The sequence below is a fragment of the Microchirus variegatus genome, assembly GCF_963457635.1.
Source record: "Microchirus variegatus genome assembly, chromosome: 21".
In the NCBI taxonomy this organism is placed as follows: domain Eukaryota; kingdom Metazoa; phylum Chordata; class Actinopteri; order Pleuronectiformes; family Soleidae; genus Microchirus; species Microchirus variegatus.
Window position 1 is genome coordinate 12,997,082 of NC_139822.1, and position 17,309 is coordinate 13,014,390.

A 17,309-nucleotide genomic window follows, 5' to 3' on the forward strand; every position below is an offset into this window, starting at 1 on the left:
AAAAAATTGTTTTTAAATTCCACCGTGTCCACTGTCTCTCTCCGTTGTTGACATGAGATTCCATGCAGAACAATCAGCGAGTAATGTTACGCAAGAGAGAGCAAATGACGTGATGCCTGGGAGCTGTGTCAGCACATTCAGTTCATGAGCTTTAGACCGCTGGTCCTGGAAAACGCTTGAAATGTTGTTGAATTTGATGTCAACCAAGGTGTGGGAACCCTGTGATATATAGCCAGTGACTTTTACACGCTTAAAATCTGAACCATGTACTGTTGATTACTGATAGATAGTAGTACTGGTAATAATGTCATTCCACAAGTCACTGTCCAAGTGCCACTTGAGTTGGAGGAATTTTGACCAGAGTGCTTAGAAAATGAAACAAATAACACAAATATATATGAATAAATTGACTAATAATAGCCCCTGGAGGAAATGGGGCCTTTCCAAACCACAGCAGCCCTGAAACCAGTCCCCTACCACCAAGACGAGACGCTGCAGAGCCACAGATCCATGTGTGGAGGAGACAGAGAGGGAAACCGCTGACCATCAAAGAGGACCATGGGAAGGTAAACAGAGCAATTTGGCTTTGATTTTTTTAATCTCATTATTGAATTGACATGCACTATATGGACAAAAGTATTTGGCCACACCTGTTAAGTATTGAATTCAGGTGTTTCAATCAGGCTTTGGTCTCTCGGCCCCTAATCACCAATGAAGGACAATCTTAATGTTTCAGCATACCGAGATATTTTGGACAATGCTATGCTGTATGTATATTATGTTTATATATGTGTATATAGGTATATATATATGCATGTATATAAATGTGTGTGTGTGTATATGTACGTATATACACGTGTGTGTGTATGTGTGTATATATATGGCTCTTCCTTGTTAGCATATTAATCTTCTGCTTTAAAACGTGAAACAAATGTACTGGTTAGTTAATCCACTCAGGCTGCTGTAGAAACATGGAAACACAAGATGGCAGCAGGGTCCTTGCCTAAATGCATACTGTGTAAATGGCAAATTCTAAGGCCGCAAAAGTGGAACGACTCGTATTCATTCGTTCATTGTCTACCGCTTTATCTTCCACATTAGGGTCACGAGGCTGCTTGGAGCTAATCCCAGCTGACATGGGTCAAAATGCAGGGTACAATCGGAGACAAAACACAAATTTTACTCTCGCTTTCACACCCTATGGTGTCCAATAACGTAAGAATCGGGATGTGAACCAGCAACTTCCTTGCTGCAAGGCAACACCGTGTGGCCCATGATTTGTATTTCAAAGCGATAATACACTAGTATATACAATTTCTGCCAAACTGGACATATAACTAAAAAACAACTAAATATAAAATATAAGGGCAAACTTGTTTCAATAACTGAGCTTCTCTCTTATTTCTTCTTGCACAAGTCACCATCTCCAAGTGTAGCTTATGGATGTTTGGTATGAATGGTATGTAGCTTAAAGCAGATTTAATAGTTTATCCACACTAACCCTAACCTGGAAAACAAAGATCCCCCCAAATCCATGTGATAAGTTTAACACAAGCTGTGTAACACAAAGAGATGGCTATCCGTCCTTTTTGTCTGTTGTGTGTGTGAACAAAGGAAATGGGTTTGGTTTCAAAAGATTTGTTTTCTGTCATGCAAATATATCCGCACGGCTTCTTTTCCTCCTGCTGCAGAGACGGAAGAGGGAACCGTGTCAGCTCGTCAACTTTTCCTCCACCCTGTAACCGATACATGTGAGATTTATGTGCCGTAACAAAACCCTGTTGTATGTACTTTAACAGGTCATAAAACAATAGCGACAAAATAAAAGTAGAATAAGGTCAAAACCACCGGTATTTCATGTATTCTTTGTTATATAATGTCCTTTTTAGGTCGTTACAGTCTGATGTGGTGAGATCAAGGATTAAAGCCTCGTACAGCCATCTTCAATGATGGATTTGGATAGGTATGTATAGAATATTATCATATGCACATCTGTATCATATTCAGTATTAAGACATCTACAGCTTATGTGAGGATCTATAGTATTTACAGGTCAAATTCAGTTTCTAAATCAGCTGATAAAATCATTTTTGAAAGCTATGATAAGAGACTCGTCAAAGGCCACCACCTCCTTTTTAGACAAAGGAGGTGGTGGCCTTTGAACAGCAGCCATTTTGGCAATTCGCAGAGATCCTGACCTCATATCAAGATGAATAATGTACTAGTAAATAAAATCCGGACATTACGGTAGATCCGTTCAGCAACCCATCCTTGGGTAATTGCCGCCATGTCAATTAATCTAAGACGAGTGCTGCAAAATGGCTGCTGTGCAAAGGGAACCATTTTAGTAGTCTGAAGCTTCCAGCTGCAAATCAACCTTAAATATACATGTTTTGGTTTGACGGTTATATTTGACCAATAGCCCACTTTCATACCAATCGTATTTGAAGTTAAAGACAGTGAACACTATTTAGCACCAATTCAAACGGACTTTATTTAAACCCATCACAACCTTCAATGTCAGCAACAAAGTGACAGTTCTCAACAGCTTTTACTTTGAATCTTCATCTTGTAGTGCATTAAGTTTATTTTGTCCAATAACTAAAAAACATACAACTTGGGTAAAACAAATGGATCAAATTTAATTATGTTTAAAAGGTGTTGCTTTTTTGTATGGAACAGAAAGGTTTACATTCAGTAGAAAGCGCCTTGAACTGATCACCGTAACATTCTTTCTTCACATATCCATTTTCGACCCGACACTTGGAAAAAGACAAAATATTGTACAGAACCATGTCGATCATTTACACCACGATGCTACCGCTGAGCACGTTATACTGTGGTCAGCAGGTGCCTGCTACAAACAAGAGAGCTTTGACTACAGTGACATGACATTCGCAAACCATCCGATTGTCAAATCTACAGAGGGGTGAAAGGAAAAAAAACATTCATATCCAAAACTGGAGATAGGAAGCATGAAGGTAGAACAGCAGAAAAACAGTGAGATTTCACTTGACATGTGAAAATTGTATCCTTTCTTAAATCGAGGCTGGAAAAATTGAGAATTTGACTCGTTATCGTTTGACAACTGCAAGCGGAATTATTGCATCGTTTTGCTTTTAATTGTCCAAATTATCGACTTCAAATTTATCTTTCAACCCTACACTCTTGCATAGTATGAACAAGATCATTGTAGGTATCTAGGCCGCCTCTTCCTCTTCTTCCTCGTCAAACTCGCCCTCTTCGTCAGCAGTGGCGTCCTGGTACTGCTGGTACTCGGACACCAGGTCGTTCATGTTGCTCTCAGCCTCTGTGAACTCCATCTCATCCATACCTTCGCCTGTGTACCTAAAACAAACAAAGAAAATAATTACTCTCGGGCATTCGAGTATGAATTCTGGGCAAGAACTGTCCTAACATAATTCTGATTTCACTCACCAGTGGAGGAAGGCCTTGCGGCGGAACATGGCGGTGAACTGCTCTGAGATGCGCTTGAACAGCTCCTGGATGGCGGTGCTGTTGCCAATGAAGGTGGCAGCCATTTTGAGGCCACGTGGTGGGATGTCACAGACTGCTGTCTTGACGTTGTTGGGGATCCATTCCACAAAATAGCTGCTGTTCTTGTTCTGCACGTTCAGCATCTGCTCGTCAACCTCCTTCATGGACATGCGACCACGGAAGATGGCGGCGACTGTAAGGTAGCGGCCGTGACGTGGGTCGCAGGCAGCCATCATGTTCTTGGCATCGAACATCTGCTGGGTGAGTTCAGGGACCGTCAAAGCCCTGAAAGAAACAGAGACAATTCAATTTGATTTTAAATTCATTAAAACAGAACTTCCTCGCTTTGTATCTAAAATTTGGATATCCATACCTGTACTGCTGGCTGCCCCTGCTGGTCAGGGGAGCGAAGCCTGGCATGAAGAAGTGCAGCCTGGGGAAGGGCACCATGTTGACGGCCAGTTTTCTCAGATCAGCATTGAGCTGGCCTGGGAAACGCAGGCAGGTGGTCACCCCACTCATGGTGGCTGACACAAGATGGTTGAGGTCACCATATGTGGGAGTGGTGAGTTTGAGTGTGCGGAAGCAGATGTCGTACAGAGCCTCATTATCAATGCAGTAGGTCTCATCTGTGTTCTCCACCAGCTGGTGGACAGACAGGGTGGCGTTGTAGGGCTCCACCACTGTGTCTGACACCTGCAGAGGGAGAAGGGACGGCGTTATAGCATGAGGGAGAAAAAAAAAAAAAAACATGGAGACAATCATTTGGGGACATTGTAAAAGATGATGCGGACCTTTGGTGAGGGCACCACACTGAAAGTGTTCATGATGCGGTCTGGATACTCCTCCCGGATTTTGCTGATGAGCAATGTGCCCATACCGGAGCCTGTGCCTCCTCCCAGAGAGTGTGTGAGCTGGAAGCCCTGCAGGCAGTCGCAGCTCTCCGCCTCCTTTCTTACCACATCCAACACAGAGTCCACCAGCTCAGCTCCTTCAGTGTAATGGCCTTTGGCCCAGTTATTACCAGCCCCACTCTGGCCTGCGTAACATGCAAATGCAAGATCATTATCACAGCTGTGGCGACAAAGCCTCTCGAATCCACTCCACACTATCAGATTTGAAATGTTAAAAATTGACATGACACTTTAACTTAAATTCTCACCAAAGACAAAGTTGTCAGGTCTGAAGATCTGGCCAAAGGGACCAGACCTCACAGAGTCCATCGTTCCAGGCTCCAAGTCGACCAGCACTGCACGGGGGACATACTTCCCACCTAGTCATGAAAGCACAGACACGGAGATGAAGAAAAAAATGTTGCTCATGCAAGGAGAAGTTTTATTTCTCCATCAGTACCATTTTATGTTGTCATTTATTTAATATTTTGCTACCAAACAAAATTGAAAGCATTTAGCTCTGCTAAAGACTACATTACCAAAACCTTTTTAGTGCTGATTACAGGCAAGACTGAGGTCTTCATCAATTATGCAGACAGTGAAGCTTCTCAATTTGGTTAACTTTCCTCTGTATGACAATCCAATCTTAATTAACGTAAGAGATCCGTTTGTCCTCCGGCCATAGTCTATTGATTGTCCCTGATGCTTGTCTCAATACAAATGGTGATTTTGCTCATTAAGGCTTTTGCTCTCCTATAAGCCTACGCTCCACAGCAACTGTGAAAACATTTAAAAGATAGCTGAAAATACATTTAATTAATTTTTGGATGTCCTTGTATTTTGAACTATTTTAACCTATATTTTTTTTATTGTCCTTCTTCTGTTACAGGTGTTCTTCATGTTGTGTATTATTTAAGGCTGCAACTCGATTATCTTTTCCAGACAAGATGTAGATTATTTTCTTGTCTTATATTTTAAATGCTAGCTTTGTAATTAGAAGTTAATTAAACAGTCAAAAAACTAAAATGATTCATACACACACCTAACCCTGCAACAACTAATCATTGATTTGTTTATTTATTTATGTGACGCACCTTGTGGTTTTATTCTAGAAAGAGGTTGGGCGCTCAAATTACATTTACCAAGCTGTTCGTTTTAGTTTTTTTAGTGTGCGCATAAATGCAAGGCAAGACGGCAGATGATGACGACAGCTTACACAAGCAGTGACAAAATCATCAAAATCAAAAAAGCGAAGGAAATTATTAAGGTCGACTGTGGTAAAATACCAGATAATATTGAACTAAATTTGGCCAGAACGATCGAGCCGGTTTCTATTGATTCTCTAATTCCCCGCGGTTGACACACCTTAGCTATGCGTTGTGTGGGGGGAAAAAAAACAGGCCGTCTTGCCCTCAGTTTTGCCTTAAAGGTGCTATTGAATGGTCTCATGCGTACATGAGGCCTTCATTGTGTGAATTTAGAGGCGAGTCATGTTTGTGGAGGCTAATGTCGTTAGCTGGGCGGTTTGTTGATTTCAATGGACCGCAGAAACGGGGAGACGGTAACTAGGAAGTGGAGTCATCGGGGCCCGTGGGATTGTGAAGCCTGATTTGGAGTGACTTCCATCGGAAGCATGGACACCCTGCTGGACGACTGCGATAATGCAGTGTGGTTTTACATTCTCTTGGCTCCTGAAGGCCCGAACAAGGTAATAGAAAATCTGAACATCCATCAAAAGAAAGCTAACCTGTCGCCTCGTTATAATACACATTGATTCTCTCCAGCTGCAGGTCGCTGTCCCCGTGGTATGTTCCGGTCGGGTCGATGCCATGTTCGTCACTAATCACCTCCCAGAACTGGAACCACAAAATGGAGAATATCAGACAATTGAAATTAGAAGACACAAGAAGCCAGTTAATCAGCATGACTCGATCCTCTGCGTATGCGACAATCAAACCTAACGACGACACTCGTGCTATCATTAGCCTTTTCGTAATGTAAGCTAATTTAGCAGCCCGCCAAAACATATTCGGCGAGGCGCGGTCAAAGTTATTTTTTCCAAACCTTAGCTCCAATTTGGTTTCCACATTGGCCGGCCTGCAGGTGAACGATTTCCCTCATTTTGGCTGAAATTTAAAACTTGTAGACGACGTCGAAGCAGGAGTATTAGACAAGGCGGCTTGTTACAATGAGGTCCAGCAACCGACTAACTTAAGAGCGCTAGGCACCGACAGAAGTGTTACCACCCATAGACTGTAGGCCAACGCCATTGGACCAATTCACCGTCCGTCAAAACATACACGGAATCTGATTGGTCGAGAAAATTAGCTGTGGATTTCTGATTGGCTGATGCTTGGGAGTATCCGTCGTCTTGGGAACACAATAGAGCAACAGTGAAGAGACCCGTAATACGATTGATGGATGATGGGTGGATAGCATGGATGTAATACATCCATGGTGGATAGGAACAGAAATACAACTGCGGACAGACACCACGATACGATATTATCACGAAATAAGTATTTGCGAAATCATATATTGCACAATAGCTGGAATGGATCCCTAGTGAAAGTTAGCACTTGGCACCATCTAGTGGACTGAAACGTAATTGTTTTGTCATGTTATTTAACATAAATGTGTTTATCCACAAAAACGTTTTATTTATAACATCAGTTTAAAAATAATGGTTTAAAAAAAACAATACTTGGTGTCTAAAAAGTGATTAGCGATATTTTTCATTCCATCAATTTCTCCCCACCCCCACTCCAATAGATAGCCAATGTGTCTCCCCACTTTTGTATCTTCCCAATCCATCTACCTCCCTATCCTATAATAACAATCCATCCTTGTATGTATTTAATTTAATTTTTTGGTCCAATTTTCTAGCACTAATGTCTCACATCTACATAGAAAAGAGATCCTCTACTGATAAATATACAATTAACATTAAATCTACAGATTTAATATTTATTCTACTCATATTTTATTTTATGCAGGACCAATTAATTAAATACATACATAATAGTTGAAATTGCTTTGTTGTCGATGTTTACTATAAACTATACATATTGTGGGTTTTCTGTGGCATTGTATGAGGAAGTCAGCAGTAAATGTTATTGTTTTCTTCTTATAGTGAGACGTTTATTTTTAAGCCGCCCGCCCGCCAAGTGACGTCATTTTCGTGCGACTGTTTGTATGCGACGAACCGTCATGGCTCTGTTTCCAGCGTTTGCAGAAAGTACCAGTGAAAAAGTTGAAGATTCGCCAAAAGGTGACCGTGTTACGTGCGCGTCGAGTCGTTTGCGTATCGTATCAATACCGTGTTGTCATTATATGGAGATGATAAATGGGCAAAACGACAAGCTAAGCTAGCATATGTTAGCTGCTCCTCCGTTTGACTGTCGTTGAAACTCGAAGAAAGACTTTGGCAGACACTGACTTTATTACTGATGAGCTCCAACAAATAATGTTCATAATATGTTGGGTTGGGGTTAGCCAACTCAATTAACTCGGGTTATTTTGTGGCCAACTCAGACTCTAGTATAGTTATGAGTGGGCTTCTTGTTAGAAATGTATGCCCTGTGTTAGGGCATGTTGTTTCCACTGCAATTTAAAACAAGTCACAACAATGATTCCAAAAAGACAACAAATGATCAAAAATCACCTTTGTCCTTTACTGCTTTCAGGGTTGAACTGGCTGAACAACAAGAGTTTTCAGACGAAGGATGCCCTCTCTCTTCACAGTCACATTTTAAAGAAAGAAAAAAGGTAACACAGTATCTGAAAGAAAAGCCACATTTGGGCTCACAGAAATCATACTGCATAGCTTTCCCTTTGTGTGTTTACATTAAGCAGTTTTCCCTGTGCATTTCTCATGGTTTTCCTTGACTGTTAAGTTTTAACATGTTCCACCTCACATTAACTTTGAATCAACCCTGTGATTCTTAAGTGTAGACCGAGAGTTGAGCAGCTCTGCAGAGGAAGAAGAGGAAGATCACAGTGCTCCCCCCAAAAAGAAGAAAAAGAAGAGGAAAAAAAAGAAAAAGCACAAAAAGAAGAAGGGTGGGAGGTGTTCACATAGCAGCGGCTCTGACTCTGAAACCACCTATCCCAGTGATCTCAAAAGGGAACAAGAGGAAAAGAGGTACAAACATACATCACAGATTATTTCATGAGTTTATTTTTTACACACTGACTTACCTTTGCTCTGTATTTTGTGTGTGTGTGTGTGTGTGCGGTTGTGTGCAATTCCATTCCCCCAGATCACAGAAACAACTAGCTCCATTAGCTAGTTGTTTCTCCTGGCTGGATGATCTGCAGTCGCCCACAGATCACCCCTACTGTGTGGACCGTAAACCAGACCCTGCCAACTGGACCTACAAGTCCCTGTACAGAGGAGATGTTGCAAGGTATCACGTGTCTTCACGCACTCTTTCTGCAGTCACTTCAGAATGTGAAGTTTGTTTTGAATGGAGCTTAAAATCTGGAGTGGGAAAGTGGGACTGCAATTTTGAAACTGTGTGTTGCAGGTATAAGCGGAAAGGCAGCTCGTCGATGGGTCTGGATCCTCGCCGACAAGGAGTCAGTTGGGACGAGTCGGAGTCGAATAAAAAACAGAAAAGTGGAGACAAGAAGAAAGGAGCAGACAGATACTTCTCTGCAGTCAGTCGACAGCTGCTGAGGTCAGAAGCTGCGCTCACCACATTACCAAAGGATTGTGGTGATGTCATCAGCTCCTTCCTCTCACTGAGTGTTGACAATGTGAAGAACAATGGAGAAGACGCAAGTAAGACATTCAGAAATTGAAAATGGCAATACTGTTATCACAACTCAACAATATTGTATCAAGACAACTCTGTCACATTCTTTAACCCTTACGTCTAACTTAAAATGATCTAACTAATGATTCTTTTCATAATCGATTCATCTATCGATTATTTTCTCGATTAACCGATGAGTCGTTTTGTCCATGTTGACTGGTGTTAACCCAAAACCTTGAAATGATAAAGTCCTCAAATGTTTAGTTTTTTGTCCACGAACCAAAATGAATAATTTTTAATGATTTCTTTGTTATAATCGATCAATCGATGTGTCAATCCAGGTGAAAGAGTGCAGACATCATCGGTAAATCCGCTCGGTGTGTATGACTCCTCCACGGCCCTCTGGCTTCAGGGGAAGGGACAGCCGGACCAGACAGAGCAGCAGAAACAAGACACAGACGTAGGAAAGAGCACGGCACTCACGACCAAGAGGACTGAAGAGTTTAACAGGCAGCTCAGAGAACAGCCAACAGACACACAGCTGTGGATAAAATTCATCAAATACCAGGTATGAAGACTCTAAATGAATAAGCCATAAACATTGACAGCGATGATGGTAGATTAACTTGTAACAAATTAGAAATGATAGATTCATATCTTTAAATATTGTTCAATTCAATATAGCTGATAATGGAATTTCATGTGTATAAAATATATGAGCCTCGCATAAGTGTCAGATGTTATTGCAATTATTTTTTTAATAGAAGATTGTGTGGGATGTAACAATATACAGTATTTATATAGTTTATCATGTTTTCTGGCTATAGTATACGTGATTGACCTGGCTGCAACTGATTTTAAACAATCAAACACAAAACAGTGCGGACAATAACACAACTGCATCAGAATGAGCTTTATTGCCCAGCTGTATGAGCGCTGTGCACATTCAAGGAATTGTATTCAGGTTTTCCAATTCTCTGTGTACTTGCACAAAAGACACAGAAAAAAAGGAACAAATAAGTTAAACGATGTTTCAGAAATAGTGCAGGACTAGTTTAATAAGTGCAGTTGATGGTTTGGGGTGTACTATACAAGCTGATATACATATCAACACACACCATATCATGGAGTGTTTGAGATGAGTGATAATAAATACTGTTTAATTGTGTTCTTGACGCACAGTTACAGCCTTTGACCGATAGACGTGCGTATTCTTTGTGAACACGCATAGTTGCATTTAAATTTCAAAGTCAAATTCTAGACCATTCTAGTACAAGGTAATTACAGGCTGTTATACATTGTGGCTGTTAAACCACATGGTTGTTTTCAGCACATTCCTCAGGGTAATCTACTTGGCAAAGCCTACAATTATCAGCAAATGACAGAATTCTCCTTTGAATCTTTGAATTGCTTTTGAGTAATAAAGTAAGTTAGTTGCAGTATTATCTCTATAATCGTTCTCATTTCTCTATCTCTCTATCTCTCTAGGATGAGCTGAATTTAGCAGAGTTTGGAGGTGAAGAGGAGCAGCGAGAGAGCCAGTCAACCGAGCACCGCAGGTCTTCCTACCGAGCCGTGTTGGAGAAAAAGCTCAGCATTGCGGAGCGCGCAGTGGACACCAACCCTGGCTGCATTGCTCTGCAGCTGGAGAGGCTCAGGATCTGCCAGGAACTCTGGGAGCCTTCAGCTCTCGCTAAAGAATGGAAGAAACTGGTCAGTCTACAAGTTTAACGTATTTCCACGTAACTCACTCTTAAGTCAGAATTGCCTTTTGTGTCTCTACATATCTGAGTAGAACTTACAGTTGTTCTAGAGAAGTTAACTTGTGATTTATCTCTGATACCCTAGGTGTTCATCCACCCAAACAGTGCCCCCCTGTGGAGGGAGTATCTGCTCTTCACCCAGAGCTACTTTAGCAACTTCACGGTGTCACGGGTCAATACAGCGTATGGGAAGTGTCTGAGCACACTCAGCTCTGTACGAGATGGCAGCATGGTCTCTCATCCAGCTCTCCCAGGGATTGAGGAGGATATGTTGGGTATGACCTGTGTTTGTTTAGTTGTTACCCTTTTTTCACTGTGAGAGAACTGATCAGAGAATAATTGTTAGTTTCCCTATGTACATTTCAGAGTTGACTTCAGATCAGAGTATTTGAAAAAAAAAAACTATTTTAATTTGATTTTGGTGAAGAGAAAACATATCATCCAGACAACCAAAGCTTTTATTTTATTGTCATTTGACCCTTTTGCATCTTTCTGTCCAGGTATCCTTGTCCAACAGTGTCATTTCCTGCGTCAGGCTGGTCACTCAGAGAAGGCCATCTCTCTGTTTCAGGCCATGATAGACTTCACTTTCTTCAAACCTGACAGTGTACAAAAACTGACCACCAAGCAGCAGGTTTGTTTGTTTGCTCGTTTTGCACACAGTCACAACCAGGAAATTGCCCACACCTATAAAGGGTTTTCTTTTGCCTTGCAAGATTATTTCACTCAGTTACTTTGGTATAGTTGTGGTTAGCACTCCCGGGTACACGACCCAGTCGGAACAAGGGCCTTTCTGCATGGAGTTTGCATGTTCTACCTGTGTGTGTGTGTGGGTTTTCTCCGGTTTCGTCCCACAGTCCAAAAACATGTACATTTTAGGATTAGGCAATTAGGACACTCTAAATTGATCGTAGGATTTTTAGTGTGAGAGTGGATGGTTGTTTGTCTTTATGTGGCACTGTGATGGACTGGTGACCTATCCAGGGTGTACCCTGCCTATCGCCCTATGTCAGCACCCTCCACAATTACTCCAATGATGTATTTGTTTGTGTGTATGTGTAGGTGGAGTTCTTCGAGCCGTTTTGGGACAGTGGGGAGGCAAGGATTGGGGAATTGGGGGCCAGAGGCTGGAAATCCTGGATGGTCCAACAAGAGCGTGGAGGGTGGATACAGCCAAGTGCAGGTGAAACACAAACTGTAGAGTGTTGATGTAAGTCTGGAAGTATTTTTTGTGCTAGAGCTATGTAAACGACAACAAACGTCATGTGCTTGTGTGTTTCCATAGATGATGAAGAGGATGAGGAAGAAGAGGAGGAGGAGGAGGTGAAGGATCGGAGCCAACCCAGAGGAACAGTGTGGCTGGACGTGGAGTCGTCTCGTGAAGCAGCTCAGTGGTTGCCTTGGAGGCCTGACAAAGCTAAAGGGCAATCAGAAGAGGACTGTGAGGATCCGGACAGACAGGTAGGGATGGTTGGACATTATGTGAAGTTTTCATATTATGTCATTTAAAGTGTCATGGACATTGTGTTCTATTTAAGTTGCTAAATAGATTTATAGGCCCATTACTGCATTGGCACCATGGAGTGTGTGGGCCACAGGGTGATAGCTGCGTCAGCTATTTGAACAGCATGACATCATACCAATGCAACACAGTGTAGCCCATAAAGTAATTCCATTAAGAAGAAGAAAGCAATACATTAAGCAAAGAGCAACAATAGAGGACATCCACCGTTTTGCGTTCTTTCTTCTTGGCATGAAGACCAGCTTTGTTTACAAGTCTGCACAGAAAAACAACACCATAATGTTCATGTAAAAAGATGATTCTCTCTCAGTCAGTCAACAGATTGCAGTGTTTTGAGCTTTACCCTGTAGGAACAAGGCCATTACGACTGGCACCCTTTTCAATGTTTGACAATTGAAAGCAAGTCATTGTGTGACGTACCAAACGGAACCAATCCCGTCTCTCCACAAACTAACTAACAAACAAGTATCTCCACCCTCCTCTCTCACTTACTCCAGGTGCTATTTGATGACATCGGTCCATCCCTGATTTATCTGTCTTCACCAGAGCTCCAGCTCAGTCTTCTCCTCCATTTCTTGTCCTTCCTGGGGCTGCCTGTTGACTCTGTGCTCTCTGCTGGCCTCTGTCTGCCTGGTCTTCTGCTGGAGAACCTGTCTTTAATCACTCAGGGTAAAGATTTATAAAAAAAAAATTTAAATGTAACAATCAGTTGAAAGCAAGTAATATAACATAATCCAATTCTTGAATTCTTAGGTCATGATCCCAAGTGTCCCCTGACCTCCTACGACCTAGCTGACCCTGGGACTAGCTCTGTAGGACACATGACCACTCTTCAGGGAAACAGGAGATGGGTGGGGCTTGGAAAGCACGGCGAGAGGTTTGTCACCAATGTGTTCAATATGGTTCAACCAGTGCTTCGCCCACGAGACCAAGCGGTTCTGTCACTCAGCTGGATGCAGTACGAGAAACTCAAAGTAAGAATTAGTTCTTTTGATGAATCCAGTTCCGATTGAAATTGAAAGAATGTCAACTTTTTTGTCAGTTAAAAAGTTATTGACCATTGTGTGCACGTGTTAGGTCTTGCGCTGCTTGCACAGTGGCAACAAAAGACGTCTACGTTCTCAAGGCAAGAGTAGCAAGCGGGTTGCCAAACGACTGCTCAAGGAACCTGAAAACCGCTCATCTTTGGTGCTGTGGCGTGAGTATGCCCACATGGAGTGGATGCTGGGCAACTTTGACGAAGCTCGCAAAGTCTTCACTACAGCTACGGGGATAGAGGGAACCAAAGGGTTGAGTAGCCCCACCCTCTGTGAGCTGTGTCTCCTGTGGTCCCAGCTCGAGGTGGAGGACGGAGGCGTGCAAGGAGGGGTACAAGCTGATGTAACCACGTCTCCAGCTGTGTTGGTACTAGCGAAGCTAGCAGAAGGAACTTGCTCTTTGGATTCATCCTCCCAGTCCCTGTCACCAGTCTCTGTTCTGAAAGCCAGACGGTCTTACGAGCAGACCCTGACATCCCACTTGTCAGCCTTAGAGCAAGTCCTCAACAACCTTCACACCAAAAGAAAAGGTTTGCTTTCTCAACATCTGTTTTATTTTCATGTAGGAAAGTTTTGTCTTTGTCCAGTCCATTCTCAAAGTATAATCAGTGTTACCCTAACTCTTTTCAGACCATACCATAGTCTTAAAATTGTAATTCATAACTTTTAAATCTAAACAACTTGACAATGGTTTGCAACACGCAAACCATTGTCAAATTAGTTCACACAATGCTGATTAGGTCAGTCAGCTCCTTACGACTCCCTGGGTTTCTCATTATAGCAGTGTTTAGATCTATTGTCACATGGCAACAAAGGGCGTGATTTGTTTTATATCAAGATGGATGGAACCAACAGCAACATTGTTCTTTAAAATTAAAGTGAGACGGCTGCAAACAGGTTGAAATATGACTGATAACGCAAAGAAGCACCAATGAAAATCAGTAGACGATGGATGGATAGCTGGTGTTTGACCAGAGAGGCAGTAGATAAACCAGTTTTTCTCACAACATTTCGATACTTAAAACTAAACTATGCAGATGTTCACCTGTATCAAAAAATAACATTGTACTGTTTTTTGTTGTTTTTTTTTTTACCCAGGTTTAGTAACTTGAATTAATTTGTAATCTAATTATTCTACTACTAGGTAAAGAGGATCTTCCAGGAGAGAAGCTGAGGCTGAGTGGTCTTGTTGGCTGCTATGCTCTGTTCCAGTACCTCACAGTGGGCATCCAAGCAGCTCACACTGTCTACAGCCAGGCCAGAGAGAAGATGGAGGCGCTGCATCACACACTAACATTAGATAAGCAACTTAATAGCAATGAAGAACATAACCATCGTAGCACTGATGCTAGAAATTCTGCCTCTGACTCCAACCATTCCAATAGGCACTATATTCCCAAGCTAGTGTCAGAGTGTCAGGCATTAGCAGTGCAGCAGGCTGCCTTGCTCAGGTACCACAACAGCATCAGTGTGTTTCCACTGGCCACACTGAGACAAATGCTGACATCTGCCCTCTCAACCTGGCCCAGCAGCGCCCCCCTGTGGAGCATATACATACAGGTAGGTTTCCAAAACTGAATTCATTTTTATACATCCAAGTGCTCAGACATTTGGTCAAAGCATCTTCTGAGTGCTTTTTCCAACTAATCTGCACAGAGCCCGTTTGTGATTATTTTGGCATGGCAACCCTCATGTGATTTGTTTTCAGGTGGAAAACCGTTACCATAGTGCCGGCAGAGCGCGTCGCTTCTTTCACTCTGTAACCAGGGACAACTACAGTGTGGTGCCGCGCCTCTTTGCCATTGTGACTGAACAACAAAGGAAGCAGCTGGTGGACGCTGCTCAGAGGTAATAACAGAAACCATCAAATTAGTTGTGGGGTTTTCCTGCACTCGTGTTACCTGGGAATTAACTTCTCAGGTTTCCAAGCCAAGGAAGTCATCACATGTATTGTCTTCCAAAATTCAAAATAACCAAGTAGTCATTTTAGAAACACCATATGTTAATCACTTTTTAAAAGCAAAATATTGTTTGTGTAGGTCTTCTTTCCAGTATGCCAACTTGACTGTCCTGCCAGAGAATGGCCTCAGCAACCGTATCCGTGGACTGTTTGAAAGCGCCATAGCAACAGAGACGGGGACCCGCTGTCCGTTACTTTGGAGGATGTATATGTACTTCCTGGTAAGATTGCAAATGGTATACACAAAACTATTAGTCTTGTTGACCTAAACTTAATCTAGTCTAATATTAACCAGAGTAAGAAAAGAAAAAAAGCATCTTACCTTTTTTTTCTTTCTTTTTACATACAAGAGTATGACCTCATTCATACCGTGAATTGGCACTAATCAGATTAAGCAGTTATATGATTTTAATCATGTTATGTAGATGTGTTAATTACATTGAAACATCCTATGGCAGCTTTCAAAACACTGATCATTATGTAGATGTGAAGCATCAGATTATGCTGTGTTACGTGTACACAGGAATATGTAATGTTTTATTAGCAACGTATTAATCCAAATAAAATCCTACTCGGATAATAAAATCAAGTGTTGGTAAATGTAGTCACTGACAGAGGCCTAATCGCCTCTCATTTGTTTATCCACTCGAACAAGACAAAGGCAGTAATGAATATTAATTAGTAGATTATAAAAGTATTAGAGTATTATGGAAGGGAGCAAAAATAATTATCTCTTACCCTTAAGTATTAGAACTAACACAACGTAAGACCAGCCCAAACAGATCTGCTTTGTGTATTTGAATATTTGTAGTATGCCTAAATATTGACTTAAAGTCTATGATATGTGCTGTGTGTGTATTTGTAGGTGTCTGAGGGGAAGGTGGATAAGGCCACATCAATCTTTTACAAGGCCTTACAGAATATTCCCTGGGTTAAGGTGAGACACAAAAGTGACATTTTATAACAGCAGGCAATCCCTGGATTGTTTTCCAGACTATACAAAAATAATTATCTTCCCTTTTTCTCTTTTTCCCTCTGGTTGTGTATGAATGTAACTTTTATATTTATACAAATGTGTGATCAGGGTTTATACATGGATGCTGTGAAGCTTTTCCCTGAGCATCTGCAGCAGTTCGTAGATCTGATGACAGAGAAAGAACTCCGACTCAGACTGCCTTTGGAAGAACTGGATATACTGCTGGAAGACTGAACACACTGCACACTTTGTTCAAGAGCTCACCCTGACTTTGCTCCAGTGCCAAGCCATATATGGCAACCTGTGGTAGCAGACGCATATACGCAAACCGAGATGCTTTTTGGGCACATAGCTGCTGTTTTGATCAGTGAAGTTGCATCAGTCTCACTGAAAGTTGGACAAAGAGCCATCCTTGTACAAAATGAGGTCATAAATCAACAGTACATGTCCATCAATTCACAAAAAGCAACTAAAATATGACTTGACAATTTTATGAGTTCAGTTAGAACTGACCTAACCACAACAGGGTTGCATTGATGGTATTGAAGTACAACTTAATGTTAAGTGATGGTTTCGCTTTTGCTTCAAAGTGTCAGTTGTATCAGTGAATCAATACATTAGTAAAGAGTGACTAATGAAGTTATCAGTCAAAAAATAATGCAATTTTGCACCTCAGTGCATACTGTCTGAAAATCATTTATTTTTTAAAGTGAATAGAGCTATGTTTTAATACCTGACATTGTCAATAAATGTGATAATCACGTATGTGCTGTGTGATGTTGAATTGCTTTTAGCCTCAAATTTAGTATTATTTTATGATGAGGTGCAATGATGGTGTAATCCAGCACCTCTAATTATACAAAACTATGACAGAACTTGCTGCAATAAGTTTACAAAGAC

The 17,309-nt window shown here is 41.6% G+C and overlaps 2 protein-coding genes across 2 annotated transcripts; one reads left to right on the forward strand and one right to left on the reverse strand.

The window, feature by feature from the left end:
- Nucleotides 1-2,475: 2,475 nt before the first annotated feature.
- On the reverse strand, nucleotides 2,476-6,590 carry LOC310942552 (tubulin beta-4B chain). Its single transcript, XM_083907955.1, has 7 exons — nucleotides 6,456-6,590; nucleotides 6,139-6,247; nucleotides 4,661-4,771; nucleotides 4,293-4,537; nucleotides 3,872-4,194; nucleotides 3,439-3,783; nucleotides 2,476-3,348 (listed from the first exon to the last, which is right to left on the reverse strand). The coding sequence occupies exons 1-7, from the start codon at nucleotides 6,510-6,512 to the stop codon at nucleotides 3,201-3,203; spliced, it is 1,338 nt and encodes a 445-aa protein (XP_083764081.1). The 5' UTR covers nucleotides 6,513-6,590; the 3' UTR covers nucleotides 2,476-3,200.
- Nucleotides 6,591-7,600: 1,010 nt separating this feature from the next.
- On the forward strand, nucleotides 7,601-16,732 carry nrde2 (NRDE-2, necessary for RNA interference, domain containing). The gene is made up of 19 exons (XM_083907847.1): nucleotides 7,601-7,662; nucleotides 8,078-8,159; nucleotides 8,341-8,535; nucleotides 8,654-8,800; nucleotides 8,921-9,177; nucleotides 9,493-9,719; nucleotides 10,640-10,864; nucleotides 11,000-11,189; nucleotides 11,415-11,548; nucleotides 11,977-12,097; nucleotides 12,200-12,375; nucleotides 12,934-13,105; nucleotides 13,190-13,410; nucleotides 13,514-14,003; nucleotides 14,618-15,033; nucleotides 15,182-15,321; nucleotides 15,513-15,654; nucleotides 16,299-16,370; nucleotides 16,518-16,732. The coding sequence occupies exons 1-19, from the start codon at nucleotides 7,602-7,604 to the stop codon at nucleotides 16,641-16,643; spliced, it is 3,594 nt and encodes a 1,197-aa protein (XP_083763973.1). The 5' UTR covers nucleotide 7,601; the 3' UTR covers nucleotides 16,644-16,732.
- The last annotated feature ends 577 nt before the right edge of the window (nucleotides 16,733-17,309 follow it).